At 37.3% G+C, this 26243-nt stretch overlaps 3 protein-coding genes across 4 annotated transcripts; 1 reads left to right on the top strand and 2 right to left on the bottom strand.

Annotated features, from left to right (window-relative positions):
- Nucleotides 1-513: 513 nt before the first annotated feature.
- LOC112046134 (WD repeat-containing protein 89) lies at nucleotides 514-11635 on the top strand. Its single transcript, XM_024082640.2, has 7 exons — nucleotides 514-855; nucleotides 1222-1442; nucleotides 1840-2012; nucleotides 6130-6393; nucleotides 6791-6882; nucleotides 7541-7649; nucleotides 8067-11635. Exons 1-7 carry the CDS (start codon nucleotides 710-712, stop codon nucleotides 8214-8216), a joined length of 1155 nt encoding a protein of 384 aa, XP_023938408.1. The 5' UTR covers nucleotides 514-709; the 3' UTR covers nucleotides 8217-11635.
- On the bottom strand, nucleotides 11362-19585 carry LOC112046108 (zinc finger TRAF-type-containing protein 1 homolog). 2 transcript variants are annotated; one of them, XM_024082607.2, is made up of 7 exons: nucleotides 19288-19585; nucleotides 17388-17626; nucleotides 16536-16706; nucleotides 14535-14746; nucleotides 13784-13941; nucleotides 13519-13718; nucleotides 11362-13090 (listed from the first exon to the last, which is right to left on the bottom strand). In XM_024082607.2, the coding sequence occupies exons 1-7, from the start codon at nucleotides 19489-19491 to the stop codon at nucleotides 13063-13065; spliced, it is 1212 nt and encodes a 403-aa protein (XP_023938375.1). In that variant the 5' UTR covers nucleotides 19492-19585; the 3' UTR covers nucleotides 11362-13062. The 2 variants fall into 2 exon arrangements, with proteins under 2 accessions (XP_023938375.1, XP_023938376.1); XM_024082608.2 differs by lacking the exon at nucleotides 16536-16706 and having other exon boundaries at nucleotides 19288-19581.
- A 1432-nt stretch (nucleotides 19586-21017) lies between these two features.
- Nucleotides 21018-22664, bottom strand: LOC112046105 (SAP30-binding protein-like). The gene has a single exon (XM_052887955.1). The coding sequence runs from the start codon at nucleotides 22385-22387 to the stop codon at nucleotides 21527-21529; it is 861 nt and encodes a 286-aa protein (XP_052743915.1). The 5' UTR covers nucleotides 22388-22664; the 3' UTR covers nucleotides 21018-21526.
- Between the last annotated feature and the right edge of the window lie 3579 nt (nucleotides 22665-26243).

Genomic DNA, 26243 nt, shown 5'->3' with positions numbered 1-26243 from the left:
ACATATTTACGATAGTAAAGTATTACATAAAATTTCCTTTTTTTAGTTTATTATGTGCAATTAATTTAATGCGGCTCAGGCAGCAGCATTCTCTGTCTACTTCTGGCTTAGTGATCTTATAACGTGAGCTGAAAAAAATATCAAAATTCAGAACAACAAAAAAAAATACCTTTTAAGGGAGTTATTGGTCTGTGATCGAATGCTAGTGCTGAAAAGTTATACTTAATTTAGTATTGTCTGTAGAGTAAAATACTAAAGTAGTACGGCCTATTAGAACCGAGCATGAACCGAGGGCCCTAAAATGAATTGTATTTTAGCGATTTGTTAGGCTCTGCCTTGTACCGACTCGTAAGTCTATGGTGGTTACCTTAGTAATATTTTCATTTGTCGTCTGTGAGTAATGTCTAATCTGTGGTTTGACCAAAGAGGGTTCCCAATTATACTACTCTATGAAAAAGGGTTTTTGGTAAATCTATTAATCTGTGGCGTGTTCTTCAAGCCTTCAATTCAATGTGCCTTCAAGACTTCATTTGTGTTTGTGGTCTGTGCTTCAAGTTAAACTTAAATGTCAAAAAACTCGTGCTATTATTTAAAAAGCTTACAATATCAATGATTTTTAATTAATTTAACATTAGTTTGGTGTGATAATTAAATCAAAAAGGTGCTATGAAGGCCTATATGTAGTTTAATATTTAGATATACGAAAAACATGGAGATAATAGAAAATACAGAGATTGATAAAGACACAGTTTCTTCTAAAGAACTGGAGTCTTTATTCAGCAAAAAATACAATTTGCTGGCCGAAACAGCAGTTACACTAAAGAAAACCTATATTAATAAGTTAAGTGTTTCAAAGTGAGTATATAAATTTCTCTTAACAAATACTTGTTGAACGAAATCCATTTCTAACCCAAAACATTTGTTTTGATACAATTTTTGACAAAATCTCTGCTAAAAGGTCTTGGGTTGCATACTATTAACAGACATTCAAGTGATCATTGAAAGGCTGTAAACTAAGTCAAGTAGATTTGAATATATAAATATGTGTCGTACCTTCCAGTTTATTAAAATTTTTGTGCCCACTGAATACTTCAGCCTAATCAAGCATAAATTCCTCTATGAGGACTAGTTTTCTCATATAATATAATTTATTTTACTACTGAATACTATGAATAAACATCTATGCAAGTATTTAATTATGGTTATTTAAATATGTTTAAGATCAATGAACATTGCAGTCCGCCTACTCGACAACAGTATAGAAGTATACAGACTAGACAAGTCTTCCCTCTCCAAAGTGTGCCGTCTTAGTGGTCACCAGCAATCACTCACAGAAGTAGTGTTCAGCACTAAGGAGGATCATCTGCTGTACTCATCCGGGGACGGCGGGGTCAAACTGTGGGACACCAGGACCAGTGGCCTCTGTGTACAGGAATATAAAGGTAAATTAACCAACTAAAATGTAACAAATTATACAAACTACTAGCAGATGCCTCACACTTTCACTTATGTAGTTCCTGTTTCTGTGGGAATACAGGAATAAAATATAGTTTACGACACTAACAAATAATGTGACTTTCTATTAGTAAAATAATTTTTAAAATTGTCAAGAAAACCCCAGCAACTGCACAAATTAAGAAACTCACCTCTTTATATTAGTATAGATAAAAATAATTTTGAATAACGTGATTGCATTTTAATTTAATACTTTTTTCTACAACCCATGTAACTTAAAATTATTTTTTTTACTTAATATAATTACTATAAAAACATTTCAAAAGTGCTTTAAGTTGCTTGTTAACCTTGTTGAAATAATTTTGATTTGACTTTGGTTTCCAGATGAAGAAAGACAGCCCCACAGCTACACGTGCATGGATGTGTCGTGCTCGGGACGAGTCATCTGTGCTGGCACCGAGACTGAGCAAAATGACGCTTACCTGGTATTCTGGGACCAGAGGAAAGCGGAGCCCCTGGGGGGATATTGGAATTCACACACAGAAGATATCACACAGGTCTGAACTTCCATTCGACTTCATGAAATACAAAAATAAAAAGCCAAAAAATAATAATAATAATAATAATAATAAAGCCTTTATTTGCTGAATTTATAAACAAAATATTATTACAACATATCATTGACACTGATTCATTTCTTCAGCTTGCCCTCGGGCATAGGCCTCCTCCAGACACTTCCATAGCTCTCTATCTCTTGCTTTCCTTCTCCATGTGTCTCCTGCTGTCTGTCTGAGGTCATCCTCCCATCTTTGGCAGGGGCGACCTCTTTTCCTTTTTCCTATCCTAGGATACCACTCTGTCACATCCCTGGTCCACTTATCCCTTTTATCCCGCATGAAGTGTCCTGTCCACTTCCACTTAAGCTTCTTAATTGTTACTGCCACATCTCTGACCTTGGTCTTGCTTCGGATAGTAGAGAGTCTGACTTTGTCTTGTTTTTTTATATGAAGCATGCTTCTTTCTAGATTATTTTGGCATGTTTTCAGTTTCATAATATTTTTCTCAGTCAGACCCCAGGTTTGGCAACCATAGGTTAAGCATGGCAAGATACAGGTGTTGAATACTTTAGACTTGTCTGATATAGGGATATCTTTATTTTTCATTACTTCCTTAAGGGACCAGTAGCTTTTCCAGGTGTTGCATATTCTCCTGTCTATTTCCTTTGTGTTTTGTTCTCTCGGTGATATTGTTTGACCCAAATAAATATATTCATCAACATACTCCAATATGTTTGAACCCAACTTTATATCTTCTTTCTTACAATTAGTCATTACTTTTGTTTTGTTGGTGTTCATGTGTAAACCGACTTTCTCACTTTCTGTGGCTAGTTGTTGTACCATTATTTGGAGTGATTTTGAGTTATTTGATAGTAAAATAAGGTCGTCAGCAAACCTCAAATGGTTTAAATTTTTTCCATTTATATTTAGGCCAAAGTTGTTCCAATGTAAGTTTCTAAATATATTTTCGAGTACAGCAGAGAATAGTTTGGGCGATAGTGGGTCACCTTGTTTTACTCCTTTTAATATTCTGAATTCTCTTCCTGGTTGTTCCAATTGTATTTTTGCAACACCGTTTTTATATATTTCTTTTAAAATGCGTACATATTTTTGTTCAACTCCTTGATCCATTAAGGCTTCCCATAGTTTATTGTGTTTAATGGAGTCAAAAGCCTTGTTATAGTCTACAAAGGCTATATATAAGGGCATACTATACTCATTATATTTTTCCATTATCTGTTTTATAACATGGATGTGATCAAGTGTTGAGTACCCACTACGAAAGCCTCCTTGTTCCCTTGGTTGGTGTTCATCCAGAGTGCTAGATATTCGGTTTAGTAAAACTTTTGAGAATATTTTATATAGATTTGATGTAAGGCTTATGGGTCTGTAATTGTTAATGTCTTCTTTACTTCCTTTTTTATAAATCAGGATTATTGTGCTCTGTGTCCATTGTTTTGGCACTTCTTCTGTATCTAAGATATTATTAAAAAGCATAGTGAGGGGACAAGTTATTATATCTATTACATTTTTAAGAAGTTCGTTTGTTATGCTGTCATCCCCTGGTGATTTGTCCTTTTTTTGGGACAGTATGGCTCTTCTTACTTCTCCGTTTAGGATGCATGGGATAGGTTCTTCGTTTTCTTGGTCATTGTTGGTATCTACTTCTTCAGTAATAGCATCAAAGTAAAGGTCTTCATAGAAATCTGTAGCTAACTGGTTTATTCGTTTACGGTTTGTTATTTTTTTGTTCCCCTTATTGTTTACTCCAGCTATCCATGTCTTGCTTTCTTGTAACACTTTTAAAGCTTTGCGTACACCTCCTGTTTCATTAATAAAGTTGCTTATAATTTTTTTTCTGTATGATTTCCTGTGATTTCTTATGGATATGTTTATATGTTTGCTTATTTTGGCAATTTCTTTCCTGTTATTTTTCTTGTCTACTAATAGTGTTTTCCTCTTAGCTATGAGGTCTCTTGCTTCAGACCCTATCTTGTCTGTGTTTCTTATTTCAGTGTTAAATTTTTTGTTTAAACTGTTCAAGGTCGTTTCAATGCAATCATAGTTTTTTTGAACTGATTGTGTCCTATTAATACCCTGTAGTGATATTTTAAGTGTTTCTATTAAGTTTGGTGGCATTGAAGTCTGAATATGCCTTGTCTTTCTATTAATATGTTTTCTTGATATTTTTGGTGAAGTAGAAGATATTTTTCCCCTCAGAAGACGATGATTTGTATTGAAATTAAATTTGTTGACAATGTTTACATCTTTGAATATTTTTGGTTTGTTTGTGAGTAGGAAATCAATTTCATTTTTGTATTTTCCATCTGGGGAGATCCATGTCCATTTTCTTGATTTGCGCTTCTTATAGAATGTATTCATTATTGAGAGGTTATATTGCAACGAAAAATCTAATAATCTTTGACCATTGTTATTAAGTTTTCCAGTACAGTATTTTCCTATAGAAGGGTTTCTTGTATGATTTTCTTTCCCTATCTGGCCATTGAAATCGCCCATTATAATGAGGTTCTTATTTGTTCTTTCCATTGTCTTATTGAGGTTATAGTAAAACTGATCTTTGTCTTCTTTTGTAGCTAATTCAGTTGGTGCATATACTTGGATTATTGACCATGGGTCCTTCTGATTGTCAAGTTTTATATTGAGAAGCGCAATTCTTTCATTTACACCAATAAATTCAATTATTTTGTTTCTTAGTGATTTCTTAATTATAAATCCTACTCCATGAAGGCCTTGGGTTTCACCTATATAGCAGAAAATATAGTGTTCATGTTCCTCAATATGTTCACCAAGTCGTCTGACTTCACTAAGTCCTATAATATCCCATTTAATCAATTTTATAGCTTCTTCCAACTCAATTAGCATTTCATCTTTTCTGAGTGTTCTGGTGTTTAATGTTGCTATGTATATGTTATTTATTCTGTTAGTATTTATCTTTTTAGGTGTGTGCTCTGGAGGGTGGTAGTCTAATTTCCCATGGTGACTAGCCTGCTTGGGAAATTTTTGTGAATTTTTATAACATAATTTAAGTGGAGATTTTAAACCAGTGTCAAATCTATCCTATGGTAGCAGATTATATGTGTTATTTTCAGACATGGAGTATGCTCGGGCCTTCATATATGCAAAAGCATCTTTTTTATTTATTTTGCTGCTAGGTCGAGACATGCTTGTATCAGAATCATTCGATGGTGGAGTTGTGGATGGTGACCGTTTCCTTTTGTCTACTAAGTTTGATTCTTTCACAATAAGTTTATCATATTTAATAAAGGCATAGTTATCTTTTTCTCTTTCTTCTCTGCATTTTAATTGCAGCTCCTTCCTTTTTAGTAGAACTTCCTTTGGATAATCGTCGGAGAGGTAAAAAGTTTTATTAAGCTTTTTCTTGTTTTTCATTACCTCCACTTTTTTCCAAAAGGATGAGAAGATAATACATATCGGTCTACACTTATTTTCATTTTTTCTTCCTATTCTGTACAAGTCACAAATATCTGACCTTTCTAATTGCACTCCCGTTTGGTGTAACTGCTCCAATACTTGAACAGATAGAGCCATCCTGTTTTCGTCCTTTTCAGGCAATCCATGCAGTATAATGTTGTTTTTCTTGGTTTTGCTTTCCAAAAAGCTAATTTTGTTTTGTAGTATGGCTATGTCCTGTTTCATTTGTACATTTTCCTTGAGAATGGGCTCGATTTTCTCGTCAATTTTCAGCATTAAACTTTTACTTATAGCTTCCATAATATTTATTGTTTGTTTGTCGAGCTCCTCTTTCATTTTTGTAATTAAAAGCGACATCGATTTTTCATCCATATTCGATTATTAATGGAATGTAAAATAGTTATATTTCGATCACAAGTCACAACAATTTTCAATAACAATTCAACTTTTTTTTGAATTGTTAGCCAAAAAATAACATTGTATTATTCTATCTATTGATTGGGTTGAAGGTATTGCCAATTCACAACCTGTTTGACTTGGCAGCCTTTAAGGGCTCATTAAATTTCAATATTTTTTTGGCCAACAGCTTGGGTTGGACATGATATCTTACTTAAAACCTTCCAATGTGCATTGGAGAGATAATTATGTGTACAATGAATTCCAGGTGAAGTTCCACACAGACAAATCAGAGACACTTGCATCGGGTTCGTTAGACGGCATCATTAACATATACAACATAGAAGAGGGGACAGAGGATGACGCCTTGCAGTACACCCTGAACGTGGACCACGCAGTGGAGAAGCTCACGTGGCTGGACCACTGCCGGCTGTCGTGCGCCACGCAGTACAATGACCTGCAGATATGGGACACCACTACAGCAGACAAACTGAAGCATTATGATAGAGAGAAGATTTGTCGCAGTATTAAAGTAAGACGCACCACGGGGTCATCTGCATGCAAACTCTGCGCAGAGGACTGTCAGTCAAACCTAGAATTGAAAGGTGTTGTTTAGCGGGCAGTGGCCTGCGATTTGGCCAACTATTGTTCTTAACTTTTCTCACGTGAGGCACATGAATTTCTTCGTTATTCCTAGGTGGGGGCTTGGTAGTGCCTCTTTGTATGTTTGCATGTAAGTTGTGTTGGCCCATAGTTCGGCATGGGTGTTAATGTCTGTATGGCCATATTGCTTTCTAGTGGTAAAAGAATTTTCATAATCAGTTTCGTAGATCTGCAGATTACCCCCTGCAATAGCACGAAACTTTACTTCTTTATAATTAGTATTGATTGCTGATATAACATAGTACTTTATTGATAACACGTTTCAGAGGAGCCGAGCGGACGAGTGCCACGTGGCGGACGCGTACCTCGGCGCCGACGGCCGGCCCGTCGTGCTGGCCGGCTCCGTGGCGGGCGACGGGTGAGTGCCACGTGTGTATGTGCCTCCTGGCACACGTTTCAGAGCCGAGCGACGAGTGCCACGTGGTGGACGCGTACCTCGGCACCTCGGCGCCGCGTTTCAGAGCCGAGCGACGAGTGCCACGTGGTGGACGCGTACCTCGGCGCCGACGGCCGGCCCGTCGTGCTGGCCGGCTCCGTGGCGGGCGACGGGTGAGTGCCACGTGTGTATGTGCCTCCTGGCACACGTTTCAGAGCCGAGCGACGAGTGCCACGTGGTGGACGCGTACCTCGGCGCCGACGGCCGGCCCGTCGTGCTGGCCGGCTCCGTGGCGGGCGACGGGTGAGTGCCACGTGTATGTGCCTCCTGGCACCCGTTTCAGAGCCGAGCGACGAGTGCCACGTGGTGGACGCGTACCTCGGCGATTTAGCGTTCCGGTACGATGCCGCATAGAAACCAGAGGTATAGGAAAACGCGCGGTAAACTGTGCTTTCGTCTTAAGACTGCGTCGTCACTTATCATCGGGTAAGATTGCAGCCGTGTGTATACAACGAATGTGTAAGAATCGAACCCACGGTCACCGTGATTTAATTAACTCCAAAATCGCAAGTCCAGTTGAACAGTATTTACGAACTTTTTTGATGTTTTTTAATGAATTATATTTTGAATGATATTGCAGAGGCGTTCTGCGCTCGGTGCGCGTGTCGACCAAGAGCAACAAGCTGGAGCCGCTCACCAACTTCGCGCACAACAAGCAGCTGGTGCGCTGCGCCGCCTACGACAAGCAGGTCTTCGTCATACTCTTGACCTTATCCCACATCTAACTTCACATTCCCCCAAAGTTATCGTACCATATATATATTTATAGAGGGGATGTCTGACGAGGCCAGACGGGTGATCAGTCCTAACTAGAGACCATGCCACCCAATTCCCGTGGTATAGGACACAGGTTCACTGGTGTCTCTACAGTGTTCCCCCTCAAACCTTCATGTACCTTCCTTTGCCTTTGTGAACCTAACAATATGCCCTATAGATCTGTCAGGTCTACTCGTAACATACAAGTCCCAATAAATTAATAGATGAAAAGTCGCAGTATTATGATTAAATATAGATATATCTCAGACCCTTATTCCATGTACTATGCGAAATTAATATTGTATATGTTAAAGATAAGTCAACTACCCTATAGTAACTGTGTGTTCCAGAGAGACATACTGGTGACGACCGGCGAGTCGGGCCTCATCGACGTGTGGGGCGGAGTCACCGACGGGTCCGACGAGCCCGACGAGGAGGCCGTGCCCAAGAAGCTGCACAAGAGCTTGCGTTTGAGCGACAAGAGGCACAAGCCCTATTGAGTTACCGACTTTCCTGCTACCGAGGGAGAGCCAGCGACAACCAGACCTTCGTCATTTTATAAAAGCTGAAAGTTTATCAGCTCATGCTTCTTCTATAGATGAGTACTGTAACCAACTATGAATTTTGGAACATAGTGGCTTTGGGAGATAGCAGGTTTCAAGAATCCAGACCCTCAGCCATCTAACCACTATAGGGGTCATCAACTAGCGACTGCAACTACCTTGATACTTCATGAATATTGGTATTTTGTTTGTTTTAAATTAAAAAATGTTATTGTCTACACAACATCATACTATTTTCATGCTACTTCTAACAAGTTAGCCCGCTTCCACCTTAGATTACATCATCACTTACCATCAGGTGAGATTGTAGTCAAGGACTAACTTGTAAACAAACAAAAAAAGACTGATATAATAATAATAATAATAATAATAATAATTTATTTATTCATGAGAAAGTACAGAAGGTTTACAGAACTTGCTATAGACATACATACTTTCTACCTTGACAGGTGTATGAATATTAAAAATAATATTATACTAACTAATAATTCCATAATTCCAATAATTAAATATTCAATCGGTGAACATGGTATAAATAAAAAAATAAAAAAATACAAGTACAATTAGCATAATTTGACGAAGCATTCTTAACATCAAATATAAATAATTAATATACTATCAGAATCCATTAAAATTAAACAATGTCAATATAAATGCTATGTCAGGTGTAATGCAACATTAAATCAATCAATGTCATATAATTAAAAAAATGAAGTCAAAAATTAAAAATTAATGTCAGAAATTAAAATTAAAATTGTCAATAATTTATAAGAAAATCATAACTGATTATATTTATTGTTGCATTCAGAATTTGTCATTTAAAAAGTCTTTTACACAGTAATAATTTTTATATAATAATAATTTCAATAAATATTTTTTAAAAGACAAAAATGACATGTCATAACTGTGCGGTGGCAACTTATTATAAATACGTATAGCTGAGCAATACACATTATCCCTATACAAGGCCAAGTGTTGGTAGGGTACACATAATTTATTTTTGAGCCTTGATTCTGGGTTTAATTCTGATTTAAACTTGAAATATTCGGGATTCTTTTTTATTAAAATGCAGATTTCAAATATGTACAAACATGGAAGTGGTAGAATTTTTAGCTTCTTAAACAAAGGCTTGCAGCTATCCGTCCAATCAGCATTACATATAGCCCTAATGCAACGTTTCTGTGCCTTAAATGCTAGATGCGCTTCAGTTGAATTACCCCAAAGTATCAATCCATATCTTAATAAGGAAGAGGCGTAACCATGATATGCTAGAATTGCTGCATCCACAGATACAACTTGCCTTATGCGTCTTAAGGCATATACATATTTGTCAATTTTTAGAATAAGTTGTTGAATATGAGCCTTCCAATTACAATACTTATCTAATGTAATACCTAGAAATTTATTTTCATCCACTTCCTGAATGCACGTATCATTTAGTTTTATATCAATCTTTTGTAGTTGAGATTTATAAGTTTGAAATCGCATTATATTCGTTTTGCCCATGTTAACATTTAAATTATTATTTTTAAGATATTCCACCACACCTGTTATTGCACCTTTTAATTCACTTTCAATATTTTGATGTTGTTTACATTTAATTAACAGGGTGGTGTCGTCTGCGAAAAGGATACATTCATGATTTGTTGTATTAGGCAAATCATTAATGTAAAGGAGAAAAAGTAAGGGTCCAAGAACACTGCCCTGTGGTACTCCAAATCTATTTTCTCGATAACACGATCGAAATATTATTTTAGTAGTACCGACAATGTTACAAATTTCAACACATTGTTTCCTATCCCTTAAATACGATTCGAACCAATCATGTGCTGGTCCTCTTATGCCATAATGTTCCAGTTTCTTGAGAAGAGTATTATGTTCAACAAAGTCAAACGCTTTGCTCATATCAAGGTATACTGCTATAGGAGCTACACCTTCATTAAGGCTTTCTGTCACACTTTTGATTAATGAAAAGCACGCTAATGTAGTAGACTTATTTTTCCTAAATCCAAACTGTTCAGTTTTCAAAATATCACAAGTCGACAAAAAGCTGTATAATTTATTGTACATGACCCTTTCTATAACTTTGGATATTATTGGTATCAAAGTGACAGGTCTGTAATTATTTATATCCATTTTGTCCCCTTTTTTGAAGAGCGGTTTAACTATAGAGTACTTCAGGCGTGAAGGATAATGCCCTTGAACAATACTCAAATTTATAATGTGGCTTAGAGGAGGAGCTAATACAGAAGCTGTCTCTTTCAAAACTCCAGTGTTAATATTATCGTAACCAGTAGATGCTGTATTCTTTAATGCTTTTATTATTTTGTATATGTCGAAGTAGCTTACAGGGCTTAAAAATATACTATTAGGATTAAAAGGAATGTCAATCTTAAAATTATGTTTGTCCGATTTTTTATTAGTGTTATTTACTACATTAATGTAAGAATTATTAAATTTTTCACAAATTATTTTAGGGTCTGTATAAATTTCATTATCATGTCTAATTTTTAATAAGTTATTATTTACATTAGTCTTATAATTAAAGTTGTTCTTTATTATCTGCCAAGCTGACCTACAAATGTTATTGGACTGTTGTAATTTGTTGTGATTGTTTATACGTCGCGCAGTCCCTATACATCTCTTAAGTATTGAAGAATATTTACGGTATTTCATCTTATAATTTTTTTTCATTGCTTTAGATTTCGAAAGATGATATCTTAAATATAAACTTCTTTTACGAATACAACATCTTTTGATATTTTTAGTCATCCATTTTTGCTCTATAACTTTATTTGAGACTTTAACTGTTATTATTGGAAAGCATAAGTTATAAAACAAAATAACCAGCTCATGAAATTTATTGAATGCTTTTTCTGCATCTGATTCCTCATAAATTTCATTGAAACTCAAGGACGACATCACTTTTAAGAATTTTTATAGTCATTATTACTCTAATTTTAGGACTAGAAAAGACTAGTAGGACTCGAAAAGGATACAAATAAAACGTCATTTGTTTAATATACCCATCTTTATTAATTATCTTTATATAGCACTTTATTAATTCAAAAATAAAAAAAGATCTATTCAAATAATATATTATAATTATTAATTATTAAATTCAGCTAATATACGTATTAAAATAATCTATTTGTGAAATACAGTCATAACAAACTCACACCTGCACTAAAGCTATCGTGCAACGAAACTAAATATAGTCCTAATGTTGAATAGAAGCAGGCGTTGCTTCACGGAAGTTCATTATGAGCAATTGTTTTATTTTGCGTTTCTCGAAATTAGAATTTAATCAGAAGCACCCAGTCCCGAGAAAATAGGCGATTCCTTTTTGTAATTTTTTTATTGTTTCATAAAAAATTCTCATATTTGAATGTTGCTTGTTTTATATGAACTATAAACAATCAACATTATAACTACCAACTGTAAACAAAGAATTCACATTACTGTTCACGCAGCCGGCTATTTTACTTGTTATGTACTTATTTTTTTACATATGGATAAGTTGTATAGAACTAAAATATTAAGGCAAAAGAAAATAATAATTATTTTATATTGAAGTCTTAAAGTGGAATTCATAGACATTGTAGGAGCACCCCCAGGGGATCATTCAGCCGCTGAGTGTCAAATTTAACCTCTATTTGTTTGAGAATTTGACACTCAGCGGGTGAATGAGCCCCTGGGGGTGCCCCTACAACGTCTATGAATTCCACTGTTAGTAACTTGACCAGGACGTCCGTTTTAGACCTTACCTGATATTCCTCCGAATCATCCCTAACTATGGTGTATAAATAAATTTGTACTCAATATTCGCAATATATTATTTTACTACCTAATTTTACCACAATTAAAACTAAGCAGATATTCGTTGTTAATTAAAATAATTATTTAACATAATTTAGTGTATAAACATATATTTTAATGTCAATAAAATATATGTATAAAAAAGAACAAAAGATTTAGCCTCGTTATGTCAAGAACCAGTGGCCACAGCGACCACAGTCTGTACCCATGTGGCAACGTCTATTCTCTTTCTACAAACGCCAACGCTTCGAAAACTTAAAAATGTATCAGAATGACATTCACTATCGACAGGTAACGTGATCAAATTGTCGATCGGATCTGTCATTCTCATACATTTAGTTAGTTTTCGAAGCGTTAGGGTTTGTAGCAACAAAAGCAAATAGCCACATGGGTATGGGCGCTTGTTAAATGAAGAAACCATATGAACATTATGTTACGGCCACTTGGCCGGCACAGTCATCATCTATCAAACTTCGAAAATCGTAGTTTTGAAGATTTTTATATTTACAGGATTTGCGAATCCAGATCGAGATCCTTGTGTATTATAAACAAGTTAATTATTTGTATTCAATTCAAACGTATACCTCACGCCAACCCTTCTAGCACGTTGAACAATAATGATTACTAAAAAAATTTAAAATTTTTATTATATTTCATTAATTTCGCGCCAAATTGTTTGTGGGTGTTGTTGTGACCTGCTTATTTTAAAAACTTATCTGTTTGTAAAAAAACAGCAAAAATGTAAATTATAACATTTTCTAAGTCAATAAACATAAAATTGTAATAAAATGGTAAATCGAAAAGTTTAAAAGTTTGAACGTAGATGCTTGTAAAGTTTAGCGCGCATTGAATTTACGATGTTTCAATAAGGTATCTGGTAAGAGAATATGCTGTTAGTTTAATCTGTAAACCGAATGTACCCGAATGTACCAAATGAGGCGAGTCCGCGGCGGGTTTCATGAGATCATTTCGCCGACAAGAACATTATCAATCTGGAAAAGAAAAACCATTATAATAACAGTTATAAATACGTTCGGAACCCTAAAACACGAGTGTGCTACAGACGTGCAATTTTTAAACTGAAAAGTCCAACTGTACAGTTAAATTTTATATGTGTGCCCTGTTTTTAGGGTTCCGTAGTCCACAAGGAACCCATATAGTTTCCGTCCGTCCGCGGTTTAGCGCAGAGACTAGGTATTACTACTAGAAAGCTGTAAATTAGCATGAATATGTTAATAAAATGTGAACTAAGTCGTAAAATAAAATCTTGAAAAATATTTTTTTTAGGGTCCCTCCCTTACATGCATCATAGTTACAGTAGGTAGATACATTTCTCAGTTGATTTCAATAGATTGTTAATCAATATCAAATGAGCCGCATGGAGCACTTTGTGAATGAATGGTTCAGAGCGACGCGTCACCTGAAGTGGATGGCCTTGTTGGAGAGCAGGCGGTTGGCGTCGGCCGCGTCGGCCAGCGGCAGCGCGCGCGCCGGCGCCGCCTCGTCCTCGCGGAAGGCGTGCGCGGCCAGCGCCGGCGCCACGCGCGCCTCGCCCCACGGCCCGCGCACCCACGTCCAGCTCACGCCCAGCGGCGCCGGCGGCTTGCTCTTGAGGATCAGCTGCACACAAACAGCGAGGTGAGCTCTCCCCGCAGCCGAGCTTCGGCGCCAGCTGCGGTCGGTACCTGGTAGGTGATCTCCCGCTGCGAGCTCTGCGTGGGGTCGCGCTGGTGCTTGTTGACGAAGGCCTTCACCAGCCACTGGTGGCCGAAGGCGGAGAAGCGCGACGTCTCGTAGTACAGCTTGTGCAGCTCCTCCGTGCGGTACGGCTTCAGCTGCAGGTCTGTGGACACGCGACGGTCGCTACTTACTTCTGCTGGGAACTGAAATAATGAGCCTTTCGTTCTTTTAAGAAAGTTCCAGTAACAGCCTGCAGTTGGGAAGTTGGTCAAGTGGCACCATATAACTCTGAGAGCAAGTGAAGCGCTTGGTCTCGGTAATAATCATTAACATTTGATAGTGATAGTTACAGAGTGATTTATCCTATAAAGATGGAGGCCTGGCCCTGCAGTGCGGTAGTCAAGTGGGCTGATGATGTTGACTACTGACACTAGTTGCTAGCGCTAATGGTTACATACTGTAACAGTATATATGATGATCAGAACTGACAAACCAACCAAAAAGGTAATCATAGTTCATCCGGTAAAATTTAATGGAGTCCCGCAAATATGACGTGTTCATCATATTTGCGGGACTCATAAGATGTTGTTCATGAACGAATGCAGTTCCACTACAGGCATTACAACTTTAGTTTAATCAACAAGTTACTTCTACTCCTGGAATAGATTATTTTACCAAAAATTTAATCCAGATTTGGGCTCCGGATCCGGTAATCGTTAAATGATGGCAGATCCGCCAGGTGCAACAGTTGGTTACCTGTAAAGGTGATCTTCTCAACGGACAGCAGGTCGAGCAGCTGCGTGTGCAGCTGCAGGCGCTCGCCGTTGAGCCGCTCGCGCTGCGCCAGCAGCTCCACCAGGTCGGCGGCGGACTGCCGCGGGTGCGCGCACGCCTCCTCGTGCGCCGCCGCCGCGCGCGCCGCGCCGCGCCAGCCGCAGCCCAGGCAGGCGTAGCGGCAGCCCGTCAGCCTGCGCAGGACAACAGCGTCATCGCCTCACCACCCGACGGCACACTCTCTGCTGGTCTGGTGCCGTAGCTAAATACCACCCTACACGCAAACACGTACCGCCAAAAGATTTGGCGTTTAGATACAGTGCAGCGTGGAGACCGTCTGAGGCATGAGAACTAACGAAAGAACTAACTTGGCATTGAATAAAAAATATCTCACATAGCTGACCGACCGTTACAAGTCAACTTTCTGAAGTCGTAAAGCTGCAACGTGAGCACCTGCATGGGCCTCGTTGGAAACTGTTATATACTCTGCGCAGTCATTTCTTTCTCTATATAATTTTCATAGCGGGGCATTTATTTACTACTTCTACCGTTTGAGTGGTTGCGCCACTTATCTATTAGATACTTATAATTTAATATTGTGATGTGTGGCGAAATTTCTTACTCATATCTTTTCTGTTTCTTACTTGTAAAGCGCAGACTAGATGTGTGGCAAGATTTTCGTTATTCCAATTCATTTGCTTTGCGTTGCTTGCGTCGTCAAGCAGTTAAGCATCGGCTTTGTATCCTCGACAACCGAGCAATATCGCTAGTTACTAACTTACGAGTACGTACACTGCTTTGCACCCATCAGCAGAAAGTGACCTCACCCTCCAGACTGCCTCACCTGGACCAGCTCTATTACTATCAAGTTTTTACCTCCTACTATTTAGATTATAGCGTTAATATTATGTATCCAATCCCAATAAGCAGATCTAATTAAAAATTTGGGTACAACAGTCAACATGTCCTAGGGTACGATCAATGCTAAAAACCGATAGTGTAGTTTTTGTACGTCCTTTATAATTAATTCCTAGGTACGGTCGTTTGGTTCGCATCTGACCGGGCGTTATCTGCCACTTGAACCGAACAACTCGTACGGTTAATCGCTTTAGCGCTGTTAGTTAAATATTATTTACAATAGATACACAATGTTTATTACGCGGTTAACGATTCGGTGAATTTCCTAATTAACGTTATCGGTGATTAGCTTGTGTGACCTCATTAACGCAATATCGAGTATTGAGTAGTTAAGTATTAAAGCAGTTACCAAATAAAGCGAAAAAGCGACTCTATTGTTAGGTAAAGCGTCAATGAATAATTGAATATGTAAGGATGGACACTCGCTACCCCACCCTCGCCTCAGCACCAAATCATACGCCTTTTAAAAAACGAAAGTCAAAACTTTTGAACTAGCTTTTCTATGTTCTCTAAAGAAATTTATAATTGCAACCCGGTGTTGGTGGTGTTACACCTTGTTGCTTGAAGATTAGATGTCTATATACGTAGGTAAAACCAGTCCCACATTTTATAGTAATAGTTCAAACATTACCCTTCACCCGTGTAACTAGCGTGGTTTATCTAATCTCCAAACCCCTTTCTAATAAGATGGGACTTTTGACGCCCTTGATGCTTTTGGCTTTCTCTGCCGCAGTTGATAGTGCTGTGAATCTCAACAGAGACGTCCTGGGGTCAATTTCTAGCTCTGGTCTGGTGGTAGGCAACGGCTGAGCGATTTAGCGTTCCGGTAGGATGCCGCGTAAAACCGTCAGAGGTATGGTTAGAATAAACTTGTCACCTCTACCAAGGAAGCCTCTATTAGATTGCATCGTCACTTAACATCAGGTGAGATTTCAGTTAAGACTGACTTGTCAAACGCTTTCTAACGAGCCATAAAGCAGTTGATTATGAACCACGGTAGCTTCCTTCGTTTGTAAGGCGTAGATTGAGCGCTGGGCGGCGGCGGGGGCGCCCGGTGGCACACACCTGCGCACCCTACGCCGCTTGGCGGCTGCGGCCGGCCGCTCACAGCGGTACGAGCCGCCGAGCGCGGACAGTAGCAGCCAATACAGGCGCGCCACGATGCGAACCAAACCCGACACCGCGCCCAGCGGCGCGCGCTCCACTACCGTCTGCGAGAACCTGTAGGGGTGCGCCCTGCGGACCAAACGCGCCCTGACGCCCTCGGTGCACCACGCTGCGCCGCTTGCTGCACTCTGCACTGAGCTGCACTGCGCAGTGCAGAGTGCAGTAAGTGAGGTGGAGCGACCTTGATCTACACTATCTATATGTCTATACTAACCAACCCAAATTCGACTCACTGCTGAGCTCGTCTCCTCTCAAAATGAGAGGGGTTAAGCCAATAGTCCACCACACTGGCCAAATGCAGATTCACACACGCAGAGAATTAAGAAAATTCTCTGTTATGCAGGTTTCCTTACGATGTTTGTCCTTCACCGTTTGAGACACGTGATATTTAATTTCTTAAAATGCACACAACTGACAAGTTGGAGGTGCATGCCTTGGACCGGATTCGAACCCACACCCTCCGGAATCGGAGGCAGAGGTCTATCCACTGGGCTATTTGTGGTATTGTAGGAGGCAATCTCTGGATGATGGATATCTACTGGATCTATTGAACCGATTTTGAAAATTCTTTTAGTGGTAAAATAATGTTCAAAGTCGAAAAGAAAGCCATGATATTTGCGTATATAGAGTGTCCGAAGCTATTTGCAAATATATAAAGCAATGTTATATAGAGGAAACATTTGTATTTTTGTGTGTCGAAATATTTTACCAATATAAAGCTACAATATCAGGGAGTACAGGGAGTCTCACCTGTCGTCGCAAACATTCTCCTCGTGGTGCTGCAGCGAGTGTCGCGGGTAGACGCGCGCGCAGTGGCGACACTCGGACGGCAGCTCCGACACCGTCTTCTCCACGGCCAGGTTGCGTGAGGCGGACGTCTTGGAGATCTCCACGCGACAGTTGGGGCACGTAGCGCTCTCGTCGCGCAGGCGCGCGTCCGCCAGCAGGTGCATGAAGCACGGCGCGCACATCAGGTGCCCGTTGCTGCACTGCAACACAGCAGCACTGTCAGCTCGCTGCAGCGCAAACTCGTGTCAATGTGAATGCCCCCTGGTATCAGACCTTTGTTTCACACGCTTCAGGTGTAAGCAAAAGTACTAAAAGAAAACATTTTTATTATAAAGCACTATGCACTATGTTACTTGGAAAATGTAGTACTGTAAAGATAGATCACTACTGTAAAGATAGATAGATACTGTAAAGACACATCCCTGGTGATTCTACCAGTTGAGCCGAATCACCAGCAATGCGAGATGTAACTTTGTACAACTTTAGTTACCAGTATAATAGAATCTTCTATGAACAAGTGAAAAGTTTTCAACAAACATAGTGATATGTATTATCACATAAAACATGCATTAATAGTCTGATATCAGGGAAACACAACTGATGTGTATGTGTCACTTGAATTAAAGAACAAGCTACTTTAAGTCTAAAAATTTAACCAATTGACTTCTATAGAATTTAAATGTCTTTAATTTTATAAAATATCAAAATCTTCAAGTAGCTACACTTTATTAGACCAATATTCCATAATATAAATAATATATGTTGAAAGAAACCTAAATATTGAAATTTTATATTTATGTCAAAAGTGAACATCAGTAGGTATGTTATGTGTGTGTGTGTGTGTGTGTGTGTGTGTGTGTTCTACCTGCGCAGCTCATTTGATGATCCTGAAATCAAACTGTGAATGAGTTCTGTTCTAATATTTATTAACTCATACTGCAAGCTAACTTCATAATGCAATGCAAATGACTTTCTCTTTTGTTCTATATGCAATGTTATTTAATTTCCTTAAACCAATAAGATTACAAATTCAAATCAGAACTTAAAATATAATTACCGCATAGAATAATGTTTAAGCTATTTTATTGAGTTCTTTTGTGAATTTACTGTCTTCTTTGTTTTAAATATTCAAAATAATAAAACTTCAATCAGAAGTAAAAATAAATTTAAAGTATTTGGATTGGGATAGGATATCTGAGGTGTACGAATAAAGAAAGAACTGTATATCTCAAATAAAATGTTTATTGATGAGAACACTACATTCAACATACAGTATGAGATCATACAGACTACAGAATATGAGCTTCACAATATATCACAGACAGCTTGTGTTCACAAATGTGACTATGTCTCACAGTGCAGTCAGAAGCAACAACTATCATTACTAACTGTAACCAGAAATGTAACTAGAAAATTTTACACAAACATTGCTACAAAAATGTTTCATCATATAATGTTGGAACCTACATTGTCTTGCTGCACTGAGAGACTTTACAGCATTATTATGTAAACACACTAGTCACTAGTAACTTAGACAATAATTTAACTAACTTAACAATTACAAATTGTAAAATTTCGTTAACTGATGACAATTTAGTTAAAATAATAACGATTCAATGGGGCTCCACAACTAACATAAAACAGATATTTCTATAATCTACGCTAGACATAAGAACAACGATATTCAATAGGTGCTTAGCATGGACGTAATACCGTTTGTCGACCAATTATTTCGAAAATGAGCAAATATTATTGCGTAAGAAAGATTAATTTGATTTCGGAAACAGTTAGTAAACAAAGACAATAATAAAATGAAAACAGCTGATACACGAAGGCCCTGTGTACCAGCTGTTCTGAATACCTGGTACACGGCGGCCTGCGGCAGGTCGAGGCAAACTGCGCAGCACAGAATGCCGCCGAGCCTGTGCTCCAATTTCTCAATCTCCTCGCCCTCAGCTACGGTTTTGCGTTTCTTGGGGGCCGGGCCCTCGTCTTCCTGCGCTTCGGCAGGCACGCTACTCTTGCTCGAAGACGCTACGGGCTCGGAATCAGGAGCCTCAGCCATTTTACAATTACACGAATGAAAACAAAAATAATACGATCAACGCGCACCGTTTACTGTCAAAGTCAAACACAGATGGTTATTGGCACAGATTAGTTATTAGTTACTACGTAAGTTATTGGTTTGGTTGTTACCACAGATCACTATAGAGTATAGACTAGAAAATAAGCTAATAAATAAATCTCAATCTGTCAAGTGCTTAGACCATTTTTTTTAGATTTTTATTAATTAAGCAAAGATGGAAGTAGGTATATTAAATAAATTTAATACTGGGTACAATTTTAATTGGCAACCTATGTGCAATGAGTCAAGGTGAATATGATTTATTCATAGAATTATAATGTACACTTGTACCGAATCGCTTAGACCATTAATAAAGTAATGGTCTAAGCGATTCGGTTATTAATGGTCTAAGACCGAATCGTAAATCTATGGATTTATTATTTATTTCTAATCTCAATTAGATAACAGTAACGAGGGTATATATTTATTTTTAACTAGCGGACGCCCGCGACTTTGTCCGCGTGAAAGTCGTTGTAAACTTTCAACTACCCTACCCTATCCCAACACTACCACTACTCTACCCCTGCCCTACCCCTACCCTACCCCTACCCTACCCTACCCTACCCCTACCCTACTCATTAAAGCTGCACTTCTTTATTTATTCCTCCCACCGCGAGTCGCGTCGAGCGCGGCAACCGTTACACAAAAATAATCCATTTAGCATGAATTAGTATTCACGCGCGATGGCTCAGCGTATTTCTTGTATAACTTTGGTGTTTCTTTACCGATTTTTATGATTCTTTTTTTATTGAATAGGTAATAATGTTAACTTTCTTATAAGGGATGAGTGATGAGTGTTATAAACATAAAAGTAGACAAATATAATTAGAAAGCTCCGAACTGCTAAGCTATCGGGAGTTACACGTGTTATTGTGAGTCAACCATAATAGATAGACATATATGCTGTTGCATTTTTATAGATAATTTTAAGGAGAACATTTCCGTCATACATGATTTCTATGTAGCTTTAACCATTAAGCCTGTACACGCGAAGGAAGCTTAAAAAATTGAGTAACTTCTCCCGTTTTCTCAACATTTTTCTTCACTGCTCTGCTCCTATTGATTGTAGCGCAATGAAAAGTATACTATAACCTGCCCAGGAGTATGTAGAATAATTGTACCAAGTTTCGTTAAAATCCGTCCAGTTGTTTTTGTTTCTATAAAGAACATACAGACAGACAAAAATTTTACTGATTGCATTTTTGGCATCAGTATCGATCACTAATCACCCCCTGATAGTTATTTTGGAAATATATTTCATGTACAGAATTGACCTCTCTACAGATTTATTATAAGTATAGTTAATGGATAACCATAAGAAGCGTTTCTTTTTTCTAGGAATAATAGATGAAGTCAGAATAAGTGTACAAATTCAGTTTGAAATTTTGATCTACTTCTTTTAATAGACATAGTTTAATTTTAAATATAGCAAATTGTCATGAAACATTAATAAATTGAACAATCAATTATTTTATTAATTTTATATATTTGAGAAATACTTAGAAACTAATTTATAACATTGAATAATTTATATGACATTGATTAATTTATAAGAATGCCAATACACAGTAAATAGATTAAAATAGTATTTATTACAGAACTAGTGTCATAGCTATACCATCTAAGGCCTTTGGCAAATGATTGGGTGGGCCCCAGACAAATCATATTACTTTTAATGTTAGATTACTTCTGAGCTCACAGACATGGAGCCCTATGAGCCTTGGGCCCATGGTCTTTTGCCAGCTCTTCCACCCTATAGTTATGCCACTTTACAGAATAATAATTAATATGATGTCATTTATTTAACTTCACTAAATCTAATAAGCAACAATGCCATCCCTACAGGACTATAATATGCAATGCAATACAGAAGCCACATAGATGATTAAATGTTTGTTATTAAAAAAATTCTGCAAAGTTCTGTCTGTTTCTATTCATGTCCCCATAATAACTTTGCCAGGAGTTTATTTTTTTGTCATATTTTAGACCTCTTTGCTATTGACCCAAAAGCAGATATGACCGTTCCCTTGGTGCCTGTGGCACTGCTGGTCAAAGGTTGTTGCAGCAAGCCAGGCTGCTTGATACTGGGCTTGGATGCCACATTGGGTGCTGCTTGATCCCACTTGGACTTCCGTTTCCTGTCATCGTCACTATCTGATTTCTTAGCAACTCCACTGATGAAATCAATCTTCGACAATTTATCCTTCTTTTCCTTTTCTCGTTTCTCCATTTCAGCTTTCTGAACTTTCGCCAGCTCATCATAGTAAGATTCTTTTCCCCATCTAAATGGGTCATATATCTCAGGTGGATAGTTAGTATCTGACTCATTTATGTCACAGAATTGGATTAGTTTCTCATAAATACTGGGATTCCGGAAGTTTTTCTTCTCCTGGATAATTTTATTCATGTCCAAGCCCTCGTTAATCATGCGGTTGTAGAACTTGGTTATGGTATCTTGCAGCTCCTTGGGGCACTTGCCCGGCGGCTCGGGCGGTATCATGACTCCATCTTCAGAGTCGTCGGGCTCCTCCGAGCGCGGAATCGCTTCGTCCGTGTCTGTCTCCATGGACAGTCTCCTCATGTCGTCAGCGCTGTGCGACGAAGCTTCCTCGTCCGAGACAATTGTGTCGTCTACGTATGAAACTAGTCTCCGTTTAGGGGACACGGGTGCTGACGAAGATTGTTTGTTTTCCCCTGCGGTCTGCGGACTGACTGGCACAGCTTGTGTAACCGTGGGCTCTTCTTTGTCTGGCGTCTGTTGTCCATCCTCCATATCTTCCTCGCCTTCAGAGTCCGTGTACGTTGCCGTGAGGGAAGCTAGGGCTTGGGAGGTCATGATTGTGAGTCGATCGCTTAACCTCGTAACCAAATTATTAAATTTTAAAAGCCCAAGCCGCAACAAATGTTCGAAATGAAAGTCTAATCTTAAGCCTCATAAAGAAATCGATAAATCAATAATCACAATTTCGGTTTTCAGTTTTCACTGGGTTTGATTTTCACATTGAAAAAAGTTTTTTTTTTAAACTTTGAGTTCTGACTCTTTTATGCCTAAATAAAAAACAAACCAATTTTTATGAATTTATGTAAACTCTAACCTTTGACAACTATATTTATATAATTATGTATTTAAGACTGACAAATTCATAATTTATCAAAATTGAAATTCCTCTAACTAATAACTATGTACAAACCTTAGATACATAGATAATAGAGGATATGTGACAAGTAATTATTTTTGAGGCTTCCGGTAACCATGTTTGGTCACTATATTGAGCTAGGGCTGTTTTATCGATAATAATTTAGCACTCGATATAAAATTATACAAAATATTATGTTTAATAAAATGAAACATTTTAAATTTTGTCTTACATTATTATAATATAAAATTCCATACAATTGATTTTATCATTAAAGTGTTTTGTATTTAACACAGATTAATCAATAATATACAGATGGAGCGTACGTACATGACGGTGTCGTACCCGCTACGAATATGAAATTCAAAAACGAATACGTTTTCTTGTCAGTAGGATACGAACCGACGCATCAGTAATTTTCAATATTATTCAAGAAAAATGGCGTCATATGTTTCTAAATATTTTAAAAACTGTTCTCAAAAACTAAAGAAATAAGATGGAGTATTTTTTTATTGATTATTATATCAATTTACGTAATTGTTTTTATATGCAAGGAGACGCGTGACTATTGTTTTTTTTATGGTTTGCACGCACGTAAAGACTCTCTCCGGTTACTCTGTGGTATTTTATAAACATTGTATAAATTATTTAAACTATATTGTTTTGTATTGGCACTCACGAACGTGTTTATGTCTTGAATGTGTAACGATTACTAACAGATGAATATGATGTTCTCCTACACTACCAGCCTAATACTAAACTCTCCAAGTCGCACAGTTTCCTTTTCATAGGTAATTATTTTTTTAGGATAACCCTGGACTTGAGCCCAGCCACTTGGCCAGAGGTAGTTAGAGTCGAAAATCTAGATCTTAATAAAAAAATAAATTTAATAAGTCTTTAATTATGTCGAGTCTACCTAAATGCCAACCAAATAAATAGACCAATGGCTATAGATTCCAAATTATAAATCATTATTAAAATACAATTATACCCGTAATAAATTATTTTACTTACTTGTATTCCATTTTGGGAAACAGCATTGTCATGACTCTCTGATAACAGATTAAGATTCACTTCTTGCAAGGGTTGTCTTACTTGTTGCTCAGTTGATAAATTCTGCAATAGGTAATTTTTATTCTTTGGTTATCTACTAAAATATTACTATAAATGCAACATTAGTATTTATATGAGGACATAAAGCAACCAACCAGCAAAATCTTTTTTCAAATTTGTGAATGATATCTTTCTCTTACACTATTGGACACTTTAAAAAAATATATATAAATAAATGTTAAAATTAAAATTTGCTAGTATTCAGATATTTTAAAATGAGGGAATTCCTATATTATCACAAACAAGAATGATTACGATGAAAAAGAATTCTCACCGGGATAGATGGGCAGGCATTGTCTTTGAGGCGCGGAAGGCTCGGCGCGGAAGGAATAATGTTAAATTAATGTGATCCTTCTTAAAATGCATATGCAGCTGTATCATGATGGAAATTAGGCCTGTTAATGCTGTTTAGCCATTTTTGTCTTAAATCATGTTTTTTGGAAATCTGAAAAATATAATATACTAGCGGACGCCCGCGACTTCGTCCGCGTAAAAATCGATGTCAATATGACCCCTATTTCACATAACATAACATAACTTATACCTAATAAAAAGTCCACTTATCATTTTACATTTACAAATGTACCTAGAAAAATTAAGGACTTTCCGTACAAACTTTCTACCCCTACTTCACCCATTTCTGATTTTGTTTTCGCGACAAAAAGTATCCTATTATCCTTCTACGTTTTTTGGTCTCAAATCGTCTTAAGTATCATTTGAATTCATTCTGTAGTTTCAGCGTGATGCCCGGTCAAAAAAAAGGCAAACAGACAGACAAAAAATAGAAAATAGGCTTCAGTATCGATCTCCTACCTCTACCCTACTCCTACCCTACCCGTACCCTAACTGTATCCTACCCCTACCCTACCCGTACCCTACCCTACCCGTAATCTTCCCTTTCCCTACCCCTACCCTACCCCTAACCTAGGCATACACTCTCCTACCCTACCTTTACCCCTACCCTACCCTACCCTATACCTTCCCTACCTTACCCCTACCCTTAGCAAAATCGGTCCAGCCCTATGAGCGTGACAAAGGAAAATAGAGACTTCTATGCTAAAATTATAATCTTTGGATCTACTGGACCGATTTGAAAGATTGTTTTACCAATAGAAAGCTACTAAATTTGCGAGGCTATGATTGATTCCCATATTTACGCAGGAACGGGAACTATGTAATTGAAAGCGCGGGGTGTCATGTAGCGGAATTTCTGCGTCTTTTAGAAATTTTGTATTATCTCCGAAACTATTTAACTAATTAACATACTATAAAGGGCAAATCTTATCTCCATAATTTCCTTGTGATTATTAAATAATTTATTTTGATAAGGATTTAAGTTAAGTAGCATAAATAATGACGCAAACCTGAATATATAAAATTTATAATTTTTAAAACACAAAAGGTACTATATCTGCTAATATATAGAAGATAGATATATGGTGTCGCGGACTTTTTTGTAGAACTTTTAAAGATACATAAAGCCTCCAAACATTAATTTCAATTTTACACAATGGTTAAGGCAGCGCATGCGAATAAGTCTGCTTAAGAGGATTTTCGGTCCGACCTGTATGATAAAAACTGTGTTAACTCGGCGAATATATATCATACTAATATAAAATATAGCCTATAGCACTCCCCGATAATGTACCATTCTACTGGTGAAAGAATTTTTGAAATCGGACCGGTAGTTCCGAAGATTACCCCATTTAAAAAAATGTGACAAACTTACAAACTTACAAACTTTACCTCTTTATAATATTAGTATAGATAACTATACTTATAGAACATTTCGATGATATAGCGAAATAAATCAATTTTTCACTATTCATCGATATTGTAAACAATACTTTCCCAACACTATGTATACGGTCAAACCAAAACTCGTGAAATAATTCAATTCTTTAGGGATTGTAAAGCTTTGAATTAGTCAATGGGCCTAATTAAAAAAAAACACCTTTAAAATACTCAACATGAACAGAAAAATCAAAGATTTTAATACTTACTTGTGAAATGAATTTCCCGCTAGTTTTGTTTGAGTTTTGTTGGTGCAGGCAACAACTGCGCACTTCACCATTGTATAATATTTAATTTAATTTGCGATTCACAACCTTATTGGTTATTATTTCCGTAATATTTCGAATACCGTTACACCGGAACCACAACAATAGCCATTTTTGGTCACTAAAAACAAAAGATAATTTGGTCACAAATGACATTATTGATGTTGTCATGTAAAATATGTCTAACCTCTTTACGCAATGGCTAAAAAATATCTATCTCGCTCCATTAAGGTAGCTTTCTTTAAGTTAGAGAGGTTACGAAAAAATTTTGTTTATTCTTTAAAAAATTAAATCCTTGACCAAATTTGACGTAAAATACCACAGGTCCATTATATATAGGTGTCAAAGGTACAAACAAACATACGTTAATAAATTAAAAGTT

The sequence above is a fragment of the Bicyclus anynana genome, chromosome 20, assembly GCF_947172395.1.
Source record: "Bicyclus anynana chromosome 20, ilBicAnyn1.1, whole genome shotgun sequence".
NCBI lineage: Eukaryota > Metazoa > Arthropoda > Insecta > Lepidoptera > Nymphalidae > Bicyclus > Bicyclus anynana.
This window is presented reverse-complemented; position numbering and strand designations above follow the sequence as displayed.

Coding starts and splice junctions, on each gene's coding strand:
- LOC112046134 (XM_024082640.2), top strand. CDS start 710: ATGGAGATAATAGAAAATACAGAGATTGATAAAGACACAGTTTCTTCT. Junction 2,013..6,129: donor ACACAGAAGATATCACACAG/GTCTGAACTTCC, acceptor AATGAATTCCAG/GTGAAGTTCCACACAGACAA. Junction 6,883..7,540: donor GGCTCCGTGGCGGGCGACGG/GTGAGTGCCACG, acceptor ATGATATTGCAG/AGGCGTTCTGCGCTCGGTGC.
- LOC112046108 (XM_024082607.2), bottom strand. CDS start 19,491: ATGGCTGAGGCTCCTGATTCCGAGCCCGTAGCGTCTTCGAGCAAGAGT. Junction 13,719..13,783: donor AGCGGGAGATCACCTACCAG/GTACCGACCGCA, acceptor GTTTGTGTGCAG/CTGATCCTCAAGAGCAAGCC. Junction 13,091..13,518: donor AACAAGGCCATCCACTTCAG/GTGACGCGTCGC, acceptor TTTCTTTTCCAG/ATTGATAATGTTCTTGTCGG.
- LOC112046105 (XM_052887955.1), bottom strand. CDS start 22,387: ATGACCTCCCAAGCCCTAGCTTCCCTCACGGCAACGTACACGGACTCT.